Below are 25840 nucleotides of genomic sequence, written 5' to 3'. Positions count from 1 at the left end.
AATATATACGCCACATACTTTTTTTTTACCCCCGTATATGCGGCATATATTTTTTTTCAGTACGGGTGGTGACATTTAGCGCACTTAAGCTCTCTTGAGCTTTACTAAAATTATCGGAAAGAAATCCGATCTTATAAATAATTGAGAAAGTATCTTAAAAAACACGTTTTTTTAATTTTTTAAATATTAAATATTTCATAAACGAATTAACCGATTTTGACGAACTTTGGAGCATACAAAGGAGTTTTTTAAGCACTATTAGTTGACTTATTACACGGAGAAAAAAGAATAGATCTTATTCCTATGTTAGAATGGTAACCTTTACTATGTTACATAGTAACGGAAATTTTTATTGGAATCCTGTATAAATTTGCTGAGAAAAATTTTAGAAATTGTGATAAAAATTTGAACAATTACTCAATCGATGCGGAATCAAATTCTGAAAATAGTGTTGATGTTTTTTTATTTTTTTGATGAAAATTTCAATTTGTTATTAACAAAAAACAAACAAAATGGAAAATTTCAGTTTTTCGTAAATAACTCAATAACTACAAGTGATATCGAAAATCCGAAAAAGACCCTTGAGGAGGAGGAAATTTTCGAAACAAGTCTCAACTCCTGGAATTCTAGTTTCAAAAACAGTAATTTTTATTTAATATTGAAAATAGGGTTCCGCGCGACTGCTGTCATATTTTAGCACCGGCGCGGCCATGTGACAAAAGCCGCGCGGAACCCTATTTTCGACATTAAATAAAAATTATTGTTTTTAAAGCTAGAGTTCCGGGAGCCGAGATTTTTTTTCAGAAATTTGGAGATCGAAGGAGAACTCGATTTTCGAAAATTGGGGGGAAACCAAAAACTTCCCAATGTTCGAAAATCATTGATTTTCATAGGGGAAAGTTAAAAAAGATTTTAGCACAAACCATATGTCGTACCTGATATATCTTGAATGCTTGGAAAACTATGCAGATAAAATTTGTAATAACGCCGTTTTCTAAGAAATAACTCATTTAATAAATCTTACAATTTTTTAATATTTTACAATATTAAATACAAATACTAACAAAATTAAATTAAGAAAATCTAACCAAAAATTAATAGCACACTCCGGAAAAAAAATGAGTCTAAGCTTTTAAAAATTAAAAAAATTACTTTTCACATGTTTTAGAGTTTAAAAGTATTAATTTTATCATCGAATGTGTAAAGCAATGAGTTATATTATGATGATTATTTGATCAATTATTCATAAAAACGTATTTTCAGATGCTGAAATTCAAGAATGGTACAAAGGATTTTTAAAGGACTGTCCTAGCGGACATCTGAGTGTAGAAGAGTTTAAAAAAATTTATGGCAATTTTTTCCCTTATGGCGATGCTTCTAAGGTAACAAATAAATTTCATTATATTATGAAACTATCTTAAGTCATTTAATCTCATACTATTTTATTGTAATATTTTTAATTAGTTTGCAGAACATGTCTTTCGAACATTCGATGCGAATGGTGATGGTACAATTGACTTTCGAGAATTTCTTTGTGCTCTAAGTGTGACTTCGCGTGGGAAATTAGAGCAAAAATTAAAGTGGGCCTTCAGTATGTACGACCTTGATGGAAACGGTTATATTTCTAGACAAGAAATGCTTGAGATTGTTACTGTATGTAAAATCTTTATTTTAATATAGAATAATTTTTTTTTATATTTATTGATAAATTTTTCATTCTCTAGGCAATATATAAAATGGTAGGAACAGTAATGAAAATGCCAGAAGATGAATCTACTCCAGAAAAGAGAACTGACAAAATATTTCGTCAAATGGATAAAAATAAAGACGGAAAGTTATCTCTAGAAGAGTTCATAGAAGGTGCTAAAAGTGACCCATCCATTGTGCGACTATTGCAGTGTGACCCAAGCGCACAGGCTCAGTGATCTCTTAGGCAATTGAATATTATTCTTTATGCCTTTTGTGACCCTACTTCAGGGCCTGGCTCAATCATTTTATTGAAAATTGATCCAATTAATTACTAGTATCATAGAATAATTAATTTTTATCTTATATGATTGGATCTTGCTCACTTGTTGGAAACACAAGTTATGAAAGATATGTTATTTACATTTCCAATATTTTGGCAAAGATCGTGTTATAAAATTGTAAATTACATTAGAGAAACGTTGAATGAATATCTTGTTATTGCATAGCTTATTGAAACTTGTTTAGATTTTTCTATGATAAGTCGAGTTTAATGGAATTAAAAACATCAATATACATTTTTTAATTAATCCCTAAGCTGAAAGCCTTAGAGTCATTGAGTCTAGCGTGCTTGCGCAAACCGCAAACTAGTCTGTAAGGCTAGTTCAGTTGCTCCGTCATAATTAAAAATTCTTGAGAAAATAGTTTGGGTAGCAAAACGTTAATATAAATTTTTATTAATCCTCCAAGTTTTGGAATTTATGTATTGTAATTCATTTTATTGTAACTTTTCAATGCTAAAGTGAATCAACGATCCTATTTCGATAAATAAGTATAATCTTGTCGATTACACTATTATATTTGTTGTAGGGTTTATTTATGAGATATCATTAAAATGATTGGAATGTCAATACATTATAGAATATATGAATATATGCGATTATTTTTAGGTGGTACATTATAGAAATTTAATAGTGTTATATCTATGCAAAAATGCAGAAATCAAATCAGGTCGACGCAAGTCAATAAAACTGCAACTTAAAATATTTAATAATTTATATGGAAGATTAAATTATGATTAAACTTTTTATTGAATATTATTTTTGTGTAAAATATATTATAGATTAATTCTTAAAAACTTTAATGATTAATATTGCGGATGAAATAATTAAGATGGATAAAAGTTGAATACTGTGGTTCCATGTATTTTTGAGGTTTGAAATAACAATTTTACAAATATTTCTTTATTTTCCAATCTATATACGTTTTCTTCATACAAGTAGTTACGATTGTTCGTATGCGCATAATAATTATAATTTTTTTATTCATTAGCTACATATTTTCGACTATTTTTCATTTTTCTCTGAAAATTTTTCTCTTATGTCCTTTCTATTTAAATTACAATGTACTACCCTGATTAAGAAATCTAATTTGAAATAATTTAAAATGATTTGAAATAATTTAAAAGCATTTGATTTGAATACTATATATAGATTAGGGTGGTCGTTAAAAATTAAATTTTTTCCGGTGCCCAAAAAAATCCTTCCTTTTGACGAAAAACTACGGGAAAAATTTTGCTTTTTGATTTTAAACAAAAAGAACACGTACCGACGGTTAATTGAAGTTCATTTTTCGATATAATTATAGTTTTTTGAAATATTTGTCACAGTATTTGAATTTGGACAAAAAGATCATGAAAACAGGCTTGTAGGAAATTAAATTCTCTACAAGAGGGTTTCTTTCGGTTTTAGATGAAGTTCATATCCATAGAGATAATCTTATTAGTAAACTTATAAACTCTATTAAGTAAGTCATTTTAGCAATAAAAACTTTATGTTTCCGGAAATATGAACAATTCTCTCAAAATATCTTGAATTTTAGATATTTTCTTCATATTTTAACATGGGTAAATGATTTTCAAATGAAACTTCTATCGGTAAGTTATCTGCGATTCATCTTGTTCATATTTCCACTTGAAAGAATGGAGCGCCTTTCTGGTAAGGTCTAGACTATTAAATTGGTCTAAATCTATAAATTAAAATTGAATAATGCTGTAAAGCGGGAAAGAAGAGGAGTTACGGTAATTATAACGTGAACAGGATAATTGGGAGGAAGGGATTGAGAAAGGAATTTATAAAGACCTTCTTAATGTGAGTTTATAGAATATGCGATAGTAGAAGATCCGAATCTAAATCGAAACGTACCGGTTTGATAAGAGAATCAAATTAATTTTATAATAAATTTCATATATTAGAAAATAAATTAAAAATGGGTAGGCAGCAGAAATCCTGGACAGAATATTTTTAATTATTTTTTGAAAAATGATTTTTTATAAAATTTTGCAATATTAAGATAATAATAAAATTTTATGCTGGACTTAAAGTATAGAACATGTAGAATGTGCAAACGTAGGGTAGACTATTATTTACCTGGACGAACTACTGGGTAGGCAGGTATAAACAGGTATGTCAATACTAGTTACTCTCACTAGATTCGATAATAGAAAAAAATTTATATCAGCATAAGCGCTGTTTTATTCTGAACACGATGATATAGGGTTGACTGCAAAAAATTCGGTCCTAATAGGGGTTTACAAATTTTAAAAATTTTAATTTCAACGCGTCCGGAAATGAGTGACAGAGAGATCCGAGGTAAGTATACTATGTGATAATAAAGGACCGAACATTGCTGTTGTGCCAGATGGGATCGTGAATATAAGAAAGTGCGCATGCTCGGTATGTAAACTTTATAGAGAGTTGAGCCCAAGCGGCACAAATTTGTTTTTGTTAATGTTTTGTTAAATTTAAGTTAAAAATTATAAATTTCCGACTTCTTGTTAAAGAAAATCTCCCAAAAAGTCAACATTTTTTTTGTGATGCTTGGAAGGTACCTCTGCTATCCTCCATATTGTAAACAGTACATGTTATTTTGGAGCAACTGATATTTGAATTCAGTATGCGTTATTTCGGAGCAACTGAAAAAATGTTGCTAACAAATTAGTTAATTAAATACATAACAATTTAATATATTTAATATCATACAAAAATATTAAATAATATAACATAAATTAAACAAATAAATACATGTATATGTACGCTGATAAACAGTTCTTTTTTATAGTTAAAAATATATGTTAAGTTATAACAAATAATTTATTAGAGACCACTTTTTAGTTCTTAATAGTGTTTATAGTTCTTAAAAGACCACTTTAAGTTCTTAGAGTTAGTTAAAGACTTCATTGCCAGTCCAAGAGTTAAGTTTTTCGCCGGCTTACATTTTCCCTTGGTAACAGCGTATATTATGTCACTACATATTGATGTTATTTTTGGTGTAGTTAAATCAGCATTTTCCTCACAAAAGTTTGGCCCACATACGAGATTTCGTATAAAATTAAATAACTCCTGAGGAATTTCGCATTCTCCTCTTATGATATCATCAGCAGTTAAACGTCTAGGAAGAGGATGAGAATCAATGTTCTTAATACAACTTCTCAAATCGTATGCAACATCTTCAAATTTGTGCTCTTCTTTGCTTTTCAACAATTTGATATTATTTGCCATAATAGGGATATCAATGTCCGTCTTGTAGATAATTTTTAGAACTAAAAAGTGGTCTCTAATAAATTATTTGTTATAACTTAACATATATTTTTAACTATAAAAAAGAACTGTTTATCAGCGTACATATACATGTATTTATTTGTTTAATTTATGTTATATTATTTAATATTTTTGTATGATATTAAATATATTAAATTGTTATGTATTTAATTAATTAATTTGTTAGCAACATTTTTTCAGTTGCTCCGAAATAACGCATACTGAATTCAAATGTCAGTTGCTCCAAAATAACATGTACTGTTTACAATATGGAGGATAGCAGAGGTACCTTCCAAGCATCACAAAAAAAATGTTGACTTTTTGGGAGATTTTCTTTAACAAGAAGTCGGAAATTTATAATTTTTAACTTAAATTTAACAAAACATTAACAAAAACAAATTTGTGCCGCTTGGGCTCAACTCTCTATAAAGTTTACATACCGAGCATGCGCACTTTCTTATATTCACGATCCCATCTGGCACAACAGCAATGTTCGGTCCTTTATTATCACATAGTATACTTACCTCGGATCTCTCTGTCACTCATTTCCGGACGCGTTGAAATTAAAATTTTTAAAATTTGTAAACCCCTATTAGGACCGAATTTTTTGCAGTCAACCCTATATCATCGTGTTCAGAATAAAACAGCGCTTATGCTGATATAAATTTTTTTCTATTATCGAATCTAGTGAGAGTAACTAGTATTGACATACCTGTTTATACCTGCCTACCCAGTAGTTCGTCCAGGTAAATAATAGTCTACCCTACGTTTGCACATTCTACATGTTCTATACTTTAAGTCCAGCATAAAATTTTATTATTATCTTAATATTGCAAAATTTTATAAAAAATCATTTTTCAAAAAATAATTAAAAATATTCTGTCCAGGATTTCTGCTGCCTACCCATTTTTAATTTATTTTCTAATATATGAAATTTATTATAAAATTAATTTGATTCTCTTATCAAACCGGTACATTTCGATTTAGATTCGGATCTTAGACTACGAGAAAAAATTCGGATAGCTCGGACTGGGACTCCAACCTAGAACGTTCGAAAGACATGTCGGCTACTCAACCATTTGAGTTACCCGGTCTATATTAAATTTTCTTTTCGCTTATTCTATATGGGGCATTCCATACCAACTCGTCCTACCAATGGATTTTGCTTCTCCGATTTCGCTGAAATTTAGTGACTTTTTTGTACGCCTCGAAAAAAGTTTTTATAAATTTTTTCAAATTTTTTCATCCACCCAATCGGGAGATATGAATTTTTTAAGATTTCGGGGATTTTTTTTTCAAATAGCCATAACTAAGTGAAAAATAGTCCGATTTGGGTTTTTTTCTTTAAAATTCGTGTTTTTTAACGAATTTTCTAAAAAATATATGCAAAAAATTATTCATGAAGCATTTGATTGTTTTTTTTTTTTATTTTAAACTTAAAACAGCGATTTTCAGATTGTTTGTAACCTTCAATTTTTTTTTCAAAATTTTCAAAAATATTACTTCTCAAGACACGACTTTTGAGCCTAGTTTCGTAAAGGGAAAATGGAGGGTTATAATTTTTTTTTAATTTTGAAGTTATTTTTTTTTCTGTTTTTTTTTTTTTTTTTTTTTTACTATTTATGTATTATTGGCGATTTCTGTTAATTAAGTATTTGTTTAAACAAATAGAAAAAATTTATTAAAAAAAAGTTCTCTACACGATAGGATATCTTTACGATTCATGAAATTTGCAATCGTTTGATACCTATATTGTGAAATTGATTTTTCAAAAGTTAATTAAGACTTAGAAAAAATTATAAAAATGATGAAAATCTGGGCGGGCACTTACTATTTTTGTTATTCGCTTCACATTATTATTATTTCCCCCATCATTCTCCGACAACGGTTTGAAGGGAATGGCGCACGCGCACTTCCTCGGATCCGGAGATCGAATCCCCGCAGAGTTCATATTTTTTTAAACTTGTTAACTGTTTATTTGCATTAAAAATGCTAGTTTCAATGTCTGGAGCCAACCAGAACTAGATAGTTTCAGACGAACAGCGAAAATACCATTTTATTATGAAACTTATAATAAAATAGAAAGTAATAGTTTATTTTTTACCAAGCATTATTCGTAAATTGACAAGTTTTCTTTTATCATTCTTATTTATGCTTAATAACAGAATTATAATATGTCAGTACAGTTAACGGTTAGAATGACAATTATAAAGCTATAAAATAAACAAACAATTGATAGGATTGAAAATAAAGCTGTAACTTCACCTCGCGGACAGAAAATCGTCATTTTCTGTCCGCCGGGAAGAAATAATTGATACCTGCCCGGCACAGTCGCATTGGTCTAAAATTGTCTAGTTTCGGTTGGCTCAACAGGCATTGAAACTCACATTTTCAATGCAGGTTATATGAAAAAACATTTTTTTTGCTCGACGGGCAGAAAGCGTCAACTTTCGGCCCGCTGCGCTAAGCGAAGTTGCCGCTTCCTGCCTTCGTCGAGCAAAAAAATAGTATACACTCCACGAGAAGTAAATAAGAAAGCCTCAGATCACATGTTTGTTGACCTCGGCTTCGCCTCGGCCAACAATTACATGTGATCTGAGACATTTCTTATTTTACTTCCCTAGGTGTGTAATATACTATTATGCAAAAAAATAGTATATTACACACCTAGGGAAGTAAAGTAAGAAATGTCTCAGATCACATGTAATTGTTGGCCGAGGCGAAGCCGAGGTCAATAAACATGTGATCTGAGGCTTTCTTATTTACTGCCCGTGATGTGTATACTATTTTTCTCCTCGACGGAGGCGGAAAGCGGCATTTTCGTTTAGCGCAGCGGGAGGAAAATTGACGCTTTCCGCCCGGAGGTGAGAAAATCATTTTTTTTTAATTTTAACTATTTTTTAATGCAAAAATTCGAAAAACAGAAAATTATTCATATAAATTCAAAAAAATTTTTTTGAGCTTAGCTGATTTTTTTGCTTATAGAGGACAACAATAGCTTTAATTTAAAAAAAAAAAGTAAATCGAAGGATTTTTCGTTGAGATACAGCTATTTGTTTATCAGCGCTTGAGCGGAACCGCGTTTTTTTTAATTAAAAAATTAATATCTCGTAAACTATTGGTCGTAGAGACATCGGGTTTGGCTCATTTTGTTCCTTATTTAATTCTCTAAATTTCATACATAGCATGTCTTGACTACTTTTGCGTAGTTTCCGAGATATTTCAATGTAAAGCTACTTTTTAAAGGCTATTTTTTAAACAATTGAATTTCCGCGATTTTTTTTTTTGTAAAAATGATCTACATATTTTTCTGAGTATTTAAAAAAAAAAAATTACAATTTACCTCATCTGCATTGGAAGTCGTAAACAAACGGCCTAATATTTCCCTGCCGACTGGACTACTACGTCTATAATTAAATAAACATTGTTGTTACTCCAATGGTGTTGTAGCTAATATCACAATATTGGCTAGGTCTACCTGCCAAAAGAATTGTACATACGGCAAGCCAGTAAGGGCCTGACGGCCATACTAGCATTGCGGCATCCGCGATAACTATAGCTAATGTTACCATTCTCGCAATGGTCGAATCATCTATGTGTAAAATTTAATAATGGAGAAAAATCTTCGATACCATACTGTATGGCGTTCTCGCGCATACTGGTATAGTAGTATCTACCATCCATTTCTCTCCGTGTAATATCGTACTCAAGACACAATCACTCCCAGATAGCAAAATGACGTATTAAGTTATTCCGAATGAGCTCAGATTTATGATTTGGACGTCAGAGTCTACGTCTAAAAGACGTCTTTAAGACCTTCTGAAGAGGTCGAATGCGCCGCTTATTGTAGACTTTAAGAACTCATCAAAACGAGCTCTTAAAGAGCTCTTTTTTCTGAACTCGCACAAATGAATGATTTTTGATCTCTATACAAAAATAATATTAATAATAATAATAATAATAATAATAATAAAAGTAAATTATGAAAAATAATTCAGAGTTTCATGAAGCATCGATGCTGATTTCGAATGTTTATTATTTTAGTTAGACCTAATATTGTCGGTTTAAAGAGAGAACGTGAAAATCGCAATTGCCGTAACTAAGATTCGAACCCGAGTCACGCGCGTGCTAGATCGATACTTAACCCCCTACGCTGTTCAAACGATATGTCGTTACACATCTCATTATTCTTATAAGCTAAGTTTATATAGTGATAAAGTGTTGCGATCATTGTCTATATTATTTATTCTATTTGATACTGTGTATCGATAGAGAAAAAGTAACTTTTACGAATATTTATATACTAAAAAATATTCAAAAGTCTACCTGTAATATTTTTTTAAATAGTCTATATAAATTTTGTTTACTTTTCACAATATAAAATCTAATAGATAAATTAATGAATATTAAAAATTCAACAATAATTAATAAGTATATAGTTATAAGATATCGTTAAATTCGAATAAAATGTTTAAAATTGATACATGCAAAGTACTCCTTAAATGTACAAAGTTCACATAATTTTTTCAGATTAGAATCCAATTTTATTATTTTATTTAAATTAGTTTGATTACGAACCAGATTTTAACATTATTGCCTATTACTTCATAATATAATTTAAAATTTTTGAAAAATTTAATTAACCTGGATTAAGAGAAATGAGTTAACCTATGCCAAGTGTATATCTATATATTAATCTATTCAAATTGTTTTAAATTATTTAATTCGAATTATTTTTAATCATTTTCAATTTAATTTCTCAATCAGGAAAGTAATAAATGAAAAATGAATAAGATTTTGACAGCTTTATATTAAAAAGAAATTTGTGTTTTTGTTTATAATGTCTATAATCTCAATATACGCAACTCAAAAGTCCAAAAAAGGGACTCAGTTAGATGTCAGAAAATTGACTCCAAACTTATGAGTTCATTAAGAGCTCTTAGTTCTGACCTCGTAAAAAAGAGCTCCTTAAGACGTCACATTAGGACTTCTACAAGAAGTTTTTTAAAAGACTTCATACTGAAATCTTTCTGACTTGGATGCTGACTGGGACTGTAACGACGAACAAAAAATATAATATGTAGTGTTACGTTTTGGCAAATATTAAATTTATTAAAAATTTTATTAATTAATATTTAAAATAAAATTTGATTTAAAATAATAAATTAATCGTTATTTGAGGTATCTCGTAACGGAAATACCTCGAGATAACAGATTTCTGGAACGTCAACGCAGCCCAGTAGACTAAGGACTCTACGTTGTGGGATTTGGACTGCGTTGATGTTCACATAGGGTAACCTGAGATGCAACGTCGCTAAAAATTATTATAAAAACCCAATGTAATTAATATTTTTTGATATACATTCTGTCTTCAGACTTCATCTGGAGCAGTCAGTCCTCGGACTTAGCAGAGGAGCAATCTCTGCTGGTCCGAGGCTGAACCTGCCTAATCCTTTTCAAATAAATTTTATTAATTTTCAATCAATTAATATGGATATTTATTAAAACCTTATCCCCCAGGGTGTAAGCGCTTTTATTAGCTGTTTTCCACTCTGGTGAAATCGCCGAAGCGCTAGCCAGCGTTTAGGCACTCCAAAATCACCTACCTGAGGCAGGTTAATTGAAAGTAACATAAAATTTTATAAACTTAAATTTTAAAGTGACTTCGCGTATTAAACCAGTGACACGACCCACCTGGAGTCTATTGACATCCTAACGAGGTCAAAATCTGGACTTAAATTATTTAAAAATTAATTTACCAAAAATTTGTGAACGTAACAGTAGTAAAAATCTTTTTAAGTATTGTGGCGGATCAGCGTAGTGGTTATCGTTCATGCTTCATGACTCAAGCGTCCCGGGTTCGAGTCTCGTCAAAGATCGGATGTCAAATGGTATTTTTCAGTGAAAGAAACAATCGATTGCTACTAAATAGTGAAAGACTGAAACCATGATGAACAGAAAAAATTTTTTTGTCAACTAAAATTTTTTTATCGCGATAAAATTGCTTGGTCATGCTTTGTCATGGATGTTTGCTCATGAATATTTGCCAAGCATGTAAAAGCTTGATCAAGCTTCATCACATATGATCATGAATGATCATACAAGCCCTTGCATGGCAAATATACATGCATGATCATACATGAAATTAACGCCTGATCATACATGTTCATACATGATGATTTTTTCCCGGGTTATGATTTTTACGACGATTATTATTTGAATCGTTTATTTGTGAAACCCCATAAGTCAAAAATACTAAATTTTTCAGGAGAAGCAAAAAACACTTTTCTCGGTTAAGGTAGTACCTCCACGAAAAGCATATTTCAAGAAACTTATGGATTTTTTTTTATCGAAAGATAAATATATTAATAATTCACCATAAAAATTTCAGATCAATTCACCGCACCGTTTTTGAGCAATTAATTTTCGAAATTGCATCTTTTACACGTAGAGGTATAGAGAGATGGTAAAGTAAGTATAAAATCTGTTTGCATCACTCGAGTGGTACGAAAGATTTCATATTAACTTTACCATCTCTCTATACCTCTACATGTAAAAGATGCAATTTCGAAAATTAATTACTCAAAAACGGTGCGGTTAATTGATCTGAAATTTTGATGGTGAATTATTAATATATTTATCTTTCGATAAAAAAAATTCCATAAATTTCTTGAAATATGCTTTTCGTGGAGGTACTACCTTAAGTTTGCATTAACATCATGAAACAATGATGAATAATAATATTAGTATCCCGAAAAAATATTCGAGCATGAAAAAATTTAATTGTTAATTACTAATATTCATAATAATGATTTGAAGTTGATTGACTTATGGGGTTTCTCAAATAAACGAACAAAATAGTAATAAAATCATTAATTTATTAATTTTTCTCCGTCAATCATTTATTATATTTATAAAATAAAGTACAAAATATGTATTGGAACCAAAATTAATGAAGATTATTATAAATCATCTATTTTTAATTTCAAATTAGTGAACTGAGAGTCAACAATAAAACAACATTTTAATTTATCACAATCTAACTTTATAATATTAAAATTACAAAAATTATCGAAATCAAAGTATTTAACAGTAAATATAATATATTTTTGTTTGATTACACCGGCACACAAAAAAAAAAAAGTTGTCAGTACTTTTGACGGGACCCATATATCTTTATGTATATTGACCCGCTGAATCCGAATTTGAGGTCAGTTTGACCGGTACACCGTCAAAATTTCGAGAAAACTTTGAAAAACCGACAAAAATGACGAAAATCGGCTGTTTAGGCGATTTAAAATTTTTTTTTGACCTAAACTAAGCATGATTTTTATGTATTTCGACCCGCTCAATACTTATCTGAAGTATATTTAGACTATAAGCCATTAAAAGTTTAAGTAAATTTAAAAAAACCCTGAAAAATTGAAAAAAAATCAAAAAATAGCAAAAAAAAAGCAAAAAATTCCAGATATTGTGTTAAAAAAAATGTTATAAAATTAGATCAATCATGATTCTCATGTATTTCGATTTGCCGAATATAAATCTCGAATTTATATGACTCAGACATCTCTAAAAATCTAAATAAATGGCAAAAAACCACTGAAAATCAAAATAAATCAAGTCCGTTATGATAAAAATCAATTTTTAAATAAAAATAAAAAAGTTTTAACATGTTATCCGATCTGTGGAATATAAATTTTAAATTTTTTGACCTAAATCCTCAAAAAATTTTAGTTAATTCTACTTTTTTTGATATTATTTTTATTACACCTGTGTCTTGGTGGAATCCTCTTGCAACACCACTGTTAAGCCAACAATCAGGGTTCACAAAATGTCTTGATGGAATCTTTCGCCTTGCTCTTCACTGCAATCGCCAAGATTTTCAGGAAAGTGTGAAAGGTAAGAATCTAAATAGTGCAATTTTGAATTCATCAAGCAATCCAAAGTATCGTAGTTGTACAACAACTCTTCAACTAAATTCACGTAATTCTCACTTTTCGTATTCTCTAAAAGTTTTGTGATACTTCTTTGAAGCTTACCCATGCTGCTCTCTTAATCTCGTTCATTTTATATTCGAAATTATCGTCCTGAAATAAAGTCCGAATTTGGGGTCCATCGAAAATTCCTTTTTTCAATTTTGCATCACTTATAGCTGGAAAGTTTCCCCCCAAATATTTGAAACAGTTGCCATCCTTGTCTAAAGCTTTGACAAACTGCTTCATAAGACCAAGCTTGATGTAAAGTGGCGGTAGTAAGTACTTGGAAGGATCAATTAAAGGTTCTCGGGTAACATTGTGAGAACCAGGATTCAAATTCGTTCTCGTTGGCCATTCTTTTTTAAGATAGTGATTTTTTCGATCGCGACTATCCCACAAATATAAAAAAGCAGGGATATTTTGTGAACCCTGATTGTTGGCCTAACAGTAGTGTTGCAAGAGGATTCCACCAAGACACAGGTGTAATAAAAATAATATCAAAAAAAGTAGAATTAACTAAAATTTTTTGAGGATTTAGGTCAAAAAATTTAAAATTTATATTCTACAGATCGGATAACATGTTAAAGATTTTTTATTTTTATTTAAAAATTGATTTTTATCATAACGGACTTGATTTATTTTGATTTTCAGTGGTTTTTTGCCATTTATTTAGATTTTTAGAGATGTCTGAGCCATATAAATTCGAGATTTATATTCGGCAAATCGAAATACATGAGAATCATGATTGATCTAATTTTATAAAATTTTTTTTTAACACAATATCCGGAATTTTCAGCTTTTTTTTGCTATTTTTTGCTTTTTTTGCAATTTTTCAGGGTTTTTTGAAATTTACTTAAACTTTTAATGGCTTATAGTCTAAATATACTTCAGATAAGTATTGAGCGGGTCGAAATACATAAAAATCATGCTTAGTTTAGGTCAAAAAAAATTTTTAAATCGCCTAAACAGCCGATTTTCGTCATTTTTGTCGGTTTTTCAAAGTTTTCTCGAAAATTTGACGGTGTACGGGTCAAACTGACCTCAAATTCGGATTCAGCGGGTCAATATACATAAAGATATATGGGTCCCGTCAAAAGTACTGACAACTTTTTTTTTTTGTGTGTGCCGGTGTTATCATTAATTTCAGAATTTAAATCAGTTAAATCAGAGTCAACAATAAAACAACATATTTGTAATTTTAATTCATCAAGCGAATATTGTAAAACTCATTGAAATTCATGTATTTAACAGTAAATTTAGTTTCTAATTATCTAATAATCAATCATTTTAAAATTATAGTCAGTGAAATCACATCAAATAATAAAACAACAATTTAATTTAATTTTTATAAACCCACACTGTGAAAATTATTAAAATTTAAGTATTATGTATTGAACTGAATTTTTCTACTTAAAAAAAGGTTTTTTGAAAAAAAAAAAAAAAAAACAGAAAGAAATTTATTTTTGGAATTTTGAAATTGAATGTTTATTCGAGAAACCCCATAAGTCACTGACTTATGGGGTTTCTCAACTAAACGAGATTTATATCGACCGATTGGTTAGATCTTGAACACGGATTTCATATTTTTTGGTCCTGGTATAAGTGAGGGGAAATTCAAAGAATCGAAAAATCCAATAAACCCGATTTCGAAAAAAATATGACTTATGGGGTTTCTCAAATAAACGATTCATTTATCATGACGATTATCATTATTTGTTATGTCGATTATTATAAATATTCATTATTATATTATTTTCGTTATTATCATTATATTATTGTTACAATTAAAATTACCGTAAGTTTTGATGAAATTATTAGTTTGAAGAGTGTGCAAAAATATTTTAAGTCTCGAGCAACTTAGTTAAGAAAATGTAAAAATTAATTTAAGTCCCTAGCGAGTTTAGTAAGGAAAAGAAAATAATTTTGAAAGAAATTAAAATAAAGTACAAATACTATACTTGAAATTTGGCTGACCGAATGGATAGAAAATGAAGGATTACTGATTGGAATTTAAAATAATTACGAGCGACACAACGAAATTATTCGATGGAAAATAAAAACTTCGAAAAAGAAAATTTCCGTCGATTGTTGAGCTTGTGCTGTCCTCGATAGAGGGCAACGACGGAAAAACTTCTGTCTACGCGGGTTCAAAAGAATGTTAAGTTCCGTCCAGAAAACTTCGTAATCAATTCTTTCTCGGGGAATTACTTGGCAGAAGACCATTCCACCAGCAATTCGAGAGGATACCACTCTACCTAAAGTCCGACTGAGACACAGGTAAGTGCCGTATACCTACCCGACGAAGGCACGACTCCCTGTGCCAAGGCCTTCAGCTGAGGTACAGTAGGTGATCATACTTGAGTAGGTGGGGACGAGTGCGAGACCATCCGCTCATCTTCTGGGATAGTGTAAGGCCCCCGGGATGGCGACCCCCATCCTGGAGGATATTGGAGAATCAGCTCGTGTCATGTAGACCGCGATTTTTTGATTGAGCAGCAAATACCGTCGTATATGTGTGAAGGATTGTACCGTTGTATTGGTTGTATTGTTAATTATTAATTCTTGTAAATTATTGTTCAGGCCAATAAAGAGTTTTATTTGTTTATTTTCTTAATTAAAACCAAGTAGTTATTATTTTTTTGTTTTGTCCTGTAACAGGGTGAAATTACCCTGAATCGATAAGTCGCCAGAGATCGATAACTGTTCGACTCAGCACTGGCGCGTCTCGATCTTCGGGCCTAAAGAGAGAGTGGGAGGGGGTAGTTTGGGGTTATTATATAGGTGAGCCATGCATTGTGTCAGGAAGAAGTAGTGTAACCGCCAGACAGTGTGCCACAGTAATCAAGAGGGACCGATCCCTGGAGTAGTTACCAGACGTAAGAAGCCAACAACATCTAGGACTTCAATCTCCAGTAGTGAGTTAGATCGTCGTATATTCAACAAGGTATCAATAATTACTCTGTGGGCTAGGAGTGGACCGCGGGGTTTATACTCGGTTTACTTCTCCTCTGATTAATTATTCTTAATTTAATTAATAATAATTCAATAATTATTTAATTGCAATTGATTTTTATTCGTTAGTTGCCGTTGAGATTCCTCAAGGGGGTTTATACCCGAGGACTGCTCAAGGACCTTGCGGTGTAATTTGTCGTGAGAATTTTCCTGATAACTTAATTTACTCGATTAATTATTTTTGAACACCTGGAAAATCGGTTTTAGTTGCATTTATTTTATTTAATCAAATAAAAACCGAATAATAAATTTTTCGAGAAAGTTCCTTTGTCTTCTCACGGATCAGTCAAGCGTCGGTCGAATTGTACAACGCAGTTAACTCATACCCAAGGTCAAAAGTTACTACGTACTAACGAATAATTGGCGTCCATTTTGAGCGCGAAAATTCTTGGCAATTATTTTACTCGACAAATTATTAAGAACAATTGAATTATTATTATTTAATATTATTTATTACAAGGAAATAATTATTTAACACTATTTTATTTATTTAGAATTGTTTTACTGAATTTTGGCGTATTTAAGACTGATTTGCCCGTGGATAATTTTTCGTTAATTTATTTTATATTGGGATAAATTGTTTATTAATTATTTATTTAATCGGAAAATTCCCCGTGGTTATTTTTATATCGAACTTACGTTCTGGAAATCTATTTAATGATTTAATATCATCATTTGATAAAATTCTTGGAATTTAATTTAACAGAGTGGATATTAAATCCGGGAAATTTAGTTAAAATTAATCGATGAATTTTATAAGAATTATTTTATAATTAATAATAAAATTATGAGTTGAAATGGGAATAAATTTGTACGTCGAACGTTCCTAAAATTTTATTTAATGTTGAGTATTAAACTCGTGATCGATTTGGAATAAATTTAAGCGTCGGTTTTAGTTTAAAATTTTGGGAATTAAATTATTAGTTGTGAAAATATTTTACAAATTAATTGCTAGCAACGACCGACGTGGTTTTTTAGACACCGGAAATTATTTTATTTTATCAAAAACAATCCAAAAGAAATGTCGACGTTATGTAAAAAAACATTTTTTTCGATTATTCGTTAAGTCATTCAAGAGTTATTGCGGTTCGAAAGTTCAAAAAATAGTGTTCTATAAAACTTTTATCAGACTTTTGACTCGAAGAGCTCAAAAACCTCATAAGTGAAATTTTAAGCGCTTCGATATGGAATTAGCGGAAGTTGCAGGGATGGCCTTTAGGGTCAACCGTTTTCCAGATTTTTTTGTGATAAATGAGCCTTATGAGACGTGCACTTTTCTCTTTTCTCCGTGTAGAGTAATAAATTGATAATTCCGTGAAACTTTTTAAAAATTTAATTCATTCAACTCGGGTCATGATTTTCTTACAGTAAATGAAATAAAGAAGAAAAAAATTTGATACATGAGTAATTTTTCTTTTAGCTTTATGAAAATGTTAGCGCATCAGAACTAATTTAACATATAAAAATAATTTTAAAGACAGTAATAAATTAATTTGTATCAATTTAATACTTGAATAGTTAAAATTTTATACATTTAGAAGTTTACGTTAGAATATCTTTAGAACGGCTATCTCTATGATAAAAGTGTAAGAGAACTTTTTTGTAGAGCGTTAAATTCTCTACAATAATATGCTATGGATTTTTTTATATGAGGTACGTATGCCGAGCTAGAAAAATAAACAAAAAAAAGAATTTTTTTTCCTATGTTATTTAAACGGGAAATGGAAAATTAGGGACAGACTCCTCTAAATATTAATATTAAGAGCTCCGCTTTGAACACTTTTCTTTATTTCAAGTAATTTCGGCAATATCTTTATTTTTCGTAACATCTTCATTGTTTCGATTACCGTTACTCATTATGAGTCACTGATGAATACTTAGAGTTATTGAGGATTTATGCTTCAAGTAATCGAGGTTTTAGCCTTTGAAGGGAAGGGTACACAAAATTTTTGTAAGTTATTGAGGTTTGAATTATCGAGATTCTACTGTAATATCGCAAGTTTTTTTAAGTTCGCGATAATACTGGATAGATTGAGATATTTTGTTTATATTCCGTGTAATTAAAAAAATTTTTAATCTTTAAAATAGGTGGAACCGTACATCCCTGGTTAAAAATATTGATTGAAAAGGATTAAAAATGATGAAATTTGAATACTTTTGAATACTTTCAATTCTTTTTCATGTATACTAGAAATTTGAATAGCGCGCTACGCGCGCGCCTAAATTTCAACCAATAATGAATCGTGGCCCGTTTTTTGCGAGTTTCGACCTTTGACTAACTTCAAAACTTTCATGTATTTTAATTTAGAGGATATAGATATACAGTTTACATGGGGTGACTGATTCCTAATACTTTTCAATCAATATTTTTAATCAGGGATATTAAAAATAATTACAATTAATAGAGTACAAATACTATAAGATAAAGGTTGTCGTAATCGACCTTGACTTTTCTTGATTTTTTATTAGATAAAGTACATTTACAGTAAAAATTGATACAAAGTGATAAATAAATTATATTTATTGTTTCAATTTCCCTTTCGTTACGTTTTTGAAACTATCTATTGTCTTTTTTTGTCCTTAAATATAAGGACAAAATATGTCGTGTTCACTTCGGTTTGGTGTTTGCTTTTCAAATTGTAGATATTTGTTCATTATTTATTATCAATTTCTCAATTTTGGGATAGCTGTCATCGAAAATTGCATTTTCTGGAAGCTTTATGAATTAGTTTTAATTGATGAACGACTTTATGGCAAATAAATGAATTAATCAAAAATAGCAATGTTTATTTTTGTTGAAGTTGTTATGATCAAATAAATTAATATTGATCGAATAATAGGCTGTATAGCACAATATAGAACAAGACGATTATAAACAGAAATGAGTGTTGTGGTTATTCTGATACATAGTAAAAATAGGAAAATTCAATTTTTCAGTTTTTTTAGTATTAGTTTTTCGAAATTGTAAAAAATATTTAAAAAACGATGTTGCTTCGAGAAAATACGAAAATTGTTTATTTTATTTTATACGACTCATTATGCGAAGCATCAAGCTTTACGATCAAGAAGTTCTGTTTGCCTATTTTTTGCTACAGCCCTAGTAGAAATGATCAAGTTTTTACTCGATTAAATCTAGTATCTGGCTAGCGATCATGTCTAGTAACTGGCTAATTACTGGCCAGTTTTACTAGATACCAAATAAAACATGGTGACACTTGTAGATTTGGAGGTTATTTAAAATTAAATATGGATAAGTTTGTTACAATTCAAAATAATAATAATAATAATATTCAGAAACAGTGTAAATAATTTAAAAAAATTGATTATCAATGTTTTTAGTTTTATATTTAAGAATATAATATAATAAATTAATAACTCATTTCATAGTTCTTAATACTTTTATAAATGAAACTTTTACATACCAGTTAAATGTTAAATTCATGAATAAATTTTATAATTATTCCGTTTATTAATTATTACTATTTTTATTATTAATATTATTACTCTTTTGAATTGTAACAAACTTATCCATAGTTAATTTTAAATAACCTCAAAATCTACAAGTGTCACCATGTTTTATTTGATATATGGTAAAACTGGCTAGTAACTAGACAGTTACTGGATATTATACTAGCCAGTTCCTAGCTTAAGTCTAGTTAAACTAGCCAGTTACTGGCCAGATACTTGATTACATTTCTACTAGGGAGTTTTCATTGTTACACCCTTGTTAGTTCACTGAACTTAAAAAGTTCCACATCATCAGATAGAGAATTTAATAAGGAATAATTCTGTTATTTTTAAAGATTGTGTAATGCCTCTGTAGATTTTTTCTTATTCTTTTAATGTTATCTTTCAAAATTGCTGACGGTGATGTTCATACGCCAGCGTCTGGGCAGAACACACCATATTACCAATTTATTCCCGTGGCGTAATGATATTTAAAACTGCAATGTATGTTCTTTAATACTTTTTTACAAAAATCTTCCCGACTAGAAATTTCAGTGAGGCAGTGATTTGGCGCAAGTAAGGCATGCCGAATTCCAAACTTGCAGTAAGTGAGGCATCCAAACCAGGCCGAAGTTTGGGATGTAACGCAGTTGCGAGGCTCAGCCTAACTTGGCTTCCTGATTAGGTTGCAATTTGGAAACCAAATTCGCAACGAAGAATCCAAATCTAATTCTTTCTTCATTTTTAGCTTTTTTATTATCAAGCGAAAATTAATAATAACAAATGCTTATTTTTTTTATCTTCTTTTACTATTTTAAGTATAAATATTAAATTTAGGACTAAATTTTTTAAATATTTCATGAATAAAAAAAAAAAAAACAAATTTTTTGTTGCTTTTATTTAATTGTATTTTTTCTGTAATTTTTTTTTTGTTTTTTGGAGCGTTTTTTAATATGAAGAGGTTTTTTTGATTGGTAGATTTGATAAGTCAAGGGGGAAGGAGATGATGGAGGAGTTAGATACACTAATCACACATAACACTTAACTTTACTTCACACTCGCCTTAATAGTAATTATAATTAGTAATTATTAATTATTAAAAATCGTACATGTCGAACGCGAGACTCGAACATGGTACCCGACGCACGAGGGCCCTATACCATATCGCGACGCTACGCCGATGATGAGCGACCTCTTACTTCAAGATACCTATAAGCACAACCAATGTTCGGCTTGCCTAATTTAAAACAAATAAGATTCGAATTGGGCTAGCCTAAGTTCGGAAAGCCAAGTTCGCTCCGAACTAGCAAAACTCAGGTTATCGTTACTTGAAACCAGTTCAGCGTTCCTATGATATATCAGACTTAAGGAATCCATGAAACTTTCTTAGTTACGTTCAAATATGGCAAGCCAATTCTTCAATGCCAATTCTTCGGCATTCCTTACTACAATTTCTAGTCGGGTTACTTTAATATTATGTTATAAAATTAAGTCCAGAATAAATACTAACAATTTAGTTAAAATTTAACAGTTAATAATTAGTTTTCCAGTTGAAGTGCAACTTTACGTTATCAAATAAACAATTAAATGTGACTATTGTTTAGACATTAAAATTTGTGTATGTTATTTTAAAAAGAAATTAAAACTTTCTCCCAAGGCATAACATAAAATTGGTGGCAGCTAAAAAGGATATCTTGAGTCAGTGCATCAGAAACAATTGGAAACATGAGAACTAGCATCTTAATGTAAGTAAGATTAAATTAGTTACATATGCGGAATGGCAATTTCGTAAATTATCGCGACATAAACATTTATTTTGACAAAAGCGAAGAGTCTAGTGAAAATTCGATAAACTTATCAGAAGTGTCTTTCAAAATGCCAAAAACACAAGAGGAACTCCTAGCTATTATTGATTCACTACAAAAACAAAATAATCTATTAAATACGGAAACTCAAGCTTTCAAGGAAGAAAAGTAGGGAAATGAAGAATTACGAAAGATGGTGCAATTATTACGAGAACAAAATATTAATTTAAATGTGCAGTTGGAAATTTTTATGAGAGAAAAAGATGAAAAGCAAGAGGGTGTGAGTACACATGTTCCCAGTGAATCAGGTAATATAAACTCTGTAAGAATGAAAGATTTGAAATCTCATTTAGAAGTATTCACGAAATTTGACGGTGATAATATATCGGTCGAAACCTTTATTTTCGAAATTAAATCAATTTTTAATGAAGTTCCGGAAGAGTCACGAGTGTTATTCATTCGATTAATTATTTCAAAGAAAATAGTTCGTTACGCTAGAAAAGTGATTGACGGTAATGATATTCGATCACTAGAAGATTTGATTCGAATATTACGTATTAATTTTGGGGAAAATAAATCATATGATGTCACTTTATTAGAACGAAGTCAATGTCAACAAAATGACCAAAGTGTTCTCAATTACAACAAAAAGTTTAATGATTGCCATTTAAATGTAAAACGTGCGCTTAATAATAATTCAGAATTTGATGCGGAAAACCGAATGTTGATTTTAAAGAATGAAGAAAGGCAGGGTCTTGCTCAGTACGTACGGGGTCTTCGCGCTAGCATTAAATTATTTGTAAAATCGGGCAAGCCAACCACAATTCGAGAAGCTCAAAATTTAGCATTAGAAATAGAAAAAGAAGAATTGATTTCACAAGTCGTTACAAAACGACTCCTGTCAACAATTACATGGCTCCGCATAAATCACAAGAAAACAAAAATGCAAAGCCAACAAAAGGTCAAGGAACTCCACAGAAACCAGAGCAGAAAAACAAATATCCTTGTCATAATTGCGGAAGTTTTGAACATTTTATAAAGGATTGTCCTCAGAAACCACAAGTATCATATCAAAATTTTCCATCACGGCAGGTGCCAAACGTTCCACCAAATCAGATAAAATATATTCAATGTCAAAAAACAGAAGAAATCCAGGAGCAAGCTTCATGCTCAGAGTCGACACCACCATCGAACAGCGAAATAGTAGCTAAACAAGGTCGGTTTGATGCCCCGATAAAGTAGATTTCTGCAGTACCGGCATTGGGTTTCTGCCTTATCGACGGTTGTTTGTGGAGTTTTTGCGATACCGATGGTGGGTTTTTGTGCTCTGCTTACCGACTGTTAGGGGATTATCATCGATTTGTTGGTCGGTTTTTACCGACTGTTTGGGGGATTATCATCGATTTGGTGATTGATGTTTACCGACTGTTAGGGGATTATCATCGATTTGTTGGTTGGTTTTTACCGACTGTTGGGGGATTATCATCGATTTGTTGGTTGGTTTTTACCGACTGTTGGGGGATTATCATCGATTTGGTGATTGATTTTTACCGACTGTTGGGGGATTATCATCGATTTGTTGGTCGGTTTTTTTTTCCGACTGTTGGGGGATTATCATCGATTTGGTGATTGATTTTTACCGACTGTTGGGGGGATTATCATCGATTTGTTGATTGATTTCGTTGAGGTCAAAATGCTACCACCCCAACAGCAGAGCTGATACCTTTTGGCTGTGTGTATCAGCTTTGGTGTTGATGTGATATGCACTTATTTGATGCGATGATGAATTTTATATATATTCAAATGACTTGTGGTATAAGTATATGCGAGAAAGATCGATACTTACGCCGCTCTGGTGGGATGAAATGGAGGTATTGAAGTTTATTTATCGATTTGAGGTAACTTTGATGTCAATTGGTGATCTATGTTATTGACAGTCGGTTTGATACCGAATAGATTTTCTTTATCTATCGACGTGGGGTAAGAGTTTTTTCTGAATTTTAACGTTTTTTAGCCTCTCCTCTCTCGATTACATCATGTTTTTTACGTCATCCGACAAGTTTGAACCTGTTTTTTTCGCGTCGTCATCGTGAATTTTAACGGTTTTTACCCCCTCCTCTCTCGATTACGTCATGTTTTTACGTCATCCGACAAGTTTAAACCTGTTTTTGGTGTTGTCGTCGTTGGGAGGGGATCGTTGGTGGGGAGTTATACTTACTTGCCTCCAAATTTCAGTCCTCTGCCTGCAGTTACTTCAATCAGTCGTTCATTTTAAAAAAAACTTGTGTCTTTTGTTAAAAATATTTAAAATTTGTGTACTCTACAAAAAATCAAGTAAGTCATTTATTTCATTTTTCTATTTCATAACTAATTTCTACTATTATTATTAACTATTTTCTATTAATTTCTTAGCTTAATAATTCAAAAATGGATTTGAGTGCTATCAATAAAATCAACAACTTACCGAACTTTTTACCAACTAAAAAGTTTGAAGAACTGCAACTGAACAAGATTTATCAAATCACGGAAATTAAGAAAGTCAACACAAAATATGGACCAAAAATTTTGGGAATTGTAGAAAACGAGTTCTCAATCTTCTTCCCGAATCGAACCAACCGGAAGCTCATTGATGATGAAGAGCAGTTAACTTCACTGATCGATTTGGCCTCAGCAGGAGAACTTCACTTGAATTATTTCGGAACAGCTTATCACAAGTTTGAATTTCTTATCAAACCTTCATAATCAAGAATAAATTATCAATTACTTCAATTAAATTTATGTTAAAAATGTACTTATATATGTTCTTAAAAATTATACTTTAAAATAAAAAACATATATACATGAAAAATTAACAGAAAAATAAAATTTTTTTCTTTTATTTATAATTTCCATTTTTTTTCTATTATTAATACAAAAAACATAACATTAATTTTTTAATTACTTAAAATTTAATTAAACATTTAATTACTTAAAAATTGAATTTACAATAATCTTAGTCTTTTAATAGTTTTTTTCAATATTGGCAACTTTTGTGAACTTGATATTTCATAACCCCATGGTAAAGTGTCTGTACTATTTTTGAGAAGTTGACGTTTGTCATCTTCCCAACTTAAAGCTAATTTCGTTTGAAGAAGTGTATTAACTTCATGATTTCTACTTTTTATAACATATTCATCTTTTGTTACTCTTATATTATCGAATAGACATTGTTTATAATCATCAAACGTTATAGTTCGTAAAGTCGATTTTTTGACACCTTCTGCTCGCATTTTAACCGTATCATCTTTTATTTCTTCATCAGACTCATATGCTTGAATTTGATCTTCTCCAGATTTATATATTTGAAATGCGTAAAGTTTTGCTCTTAATCCAACAAATTCCGACATAATTTTACCATTATTTTCGTCTTTCATTAATCCTAAGACTTTTTTATTTACTAACGGAATATTGTAAATATTATTTGGTGGATAGTCAGAGGTATCAAACTTTGCAATATCACGTTTGATGATTTCATATATATTAGGTACAGTAAAGTGATAAATTAGACTATCTGTATCTGTATACATTAATTTAGAATCGTCATTTTTAAAATTTTTCTTTACATAATTATAATGAAAGTCGTATATATAAGTTTTTGACATATCTAAAATACAAAACCCAGCATAGATTGGTTTATTAAAATTAACTTCAGCACATTTCATTTCAATAATAATCATATTTTCATCAAAAACTGTAAGACTATGGAAATTTGGTTTGCAAATCATATCAGAAGCACCATATCTACCAGACCATCTTGTAACTATTCTAACATCTTTATATTTTCTAACATTTTCCATAGTCTTACCAAAAACTGCATTATTCGTTAATTTATAAAAATCTTTTTCAAATTCATTTTTTGCAGCCTTTCTACAATCAGTATTTTTATCTATATACGGTTTTAACCATGGTGACTCTCTAAACTTTAAAATTCGGTGTACTTTTGTTAATTTTAATCCCAAGTCTAAACATTGTTTTAAATTTCTATAGTGTATTACATACTCTTTTCTATCATACAAAGTAGTTGCTAATTTTGTATGTTTGCTGTCTGGAGGTAAAAAGTGTTCAGGACATAAAGGTAAATCTTTATGTAGGTCATATAATTCCTCCGGATATTTTAGATCAACTTCAAGTATATAGCCAAAACCTTCGGTATTATTTTAAAAATTTATCAATTTCCTGATTTATATCGAAATTTAATTCAACCCATTCAAATGAGCCTGTTGGTAAAGGCATACTCATAGATGCACTATAGAAATTATTAACATCAGCAAATACA

The 25840-nt window shown here is 30.3% G+C and overlaps 1 protein-coding gene and 1 long non-coding RNA gene across 5 annotated transcripts in view; one reads left to right on the top strand and one right to left on the bottom strand.

Moving 5' to 3' along the window:
• LOC123273313 (neurocalcin homolog) overlaps window positions 1-2786 on the top strand; it is a 265515-nt gene extending 262729 nt beyond the window's left edge. For all 4 annotated transcript variants that reach the window (XM_044740719.1, XM_044740720.1, XM_044740721.1 and 1 more), the window contains 3 exons: window positions 1264-1382; window positions 1465-1653; window positions 1725-2786. In XM_044740719.1, coding sequence (XP_044596654.1) covers window positions 1264-1382; window positions 1465-1653; window positions 1725-1925 — 509 coding nt within the window. In that variant the 3' untranslated portion in view covers window positions 1926-2786. The remainder of the gene's footprint in view (window positions 1-1263; window positions 1383-1464; window positions 1654-1724) is intronic.
• A 14666-nt stretch (window positions 2787-17452) lies between these two features.
• LOC123273319 overlaps window positions 17453-25840 on the bottom strand; it is a 16953-nt gene continuing 8565 nt past the window's right edge. Inside the window, exon 4 of the long non-coding RNA XR_006511307.1 lies at window positions 17453-17552. This is a non-coding gene — a long non-coding RNA (uncharacterized LOC123273319). The remainder of the gene's footprint in view (window positions 17553-25840) is intronic.

The sequence above is a fragment of the Cotesia glomerata genome, linkage group LG10 (genome assembly GCF_020080835.1).
Source record: "Cotesia glomerata isolate CgM1 linkage group LG10, MPM_Cglom_v2.3, whole genome shotgun sequence".
NCBI lineage: Eukaryota > Metazoa > Arthropoda > Insecta > Hymenoptera > Braconidae > Cotesia > Cotesia glomerata.
Note: the sequence above shows the minus strand (reverse complement) of the source record. Positions and strands in the feature narration are given on the sequence as shown.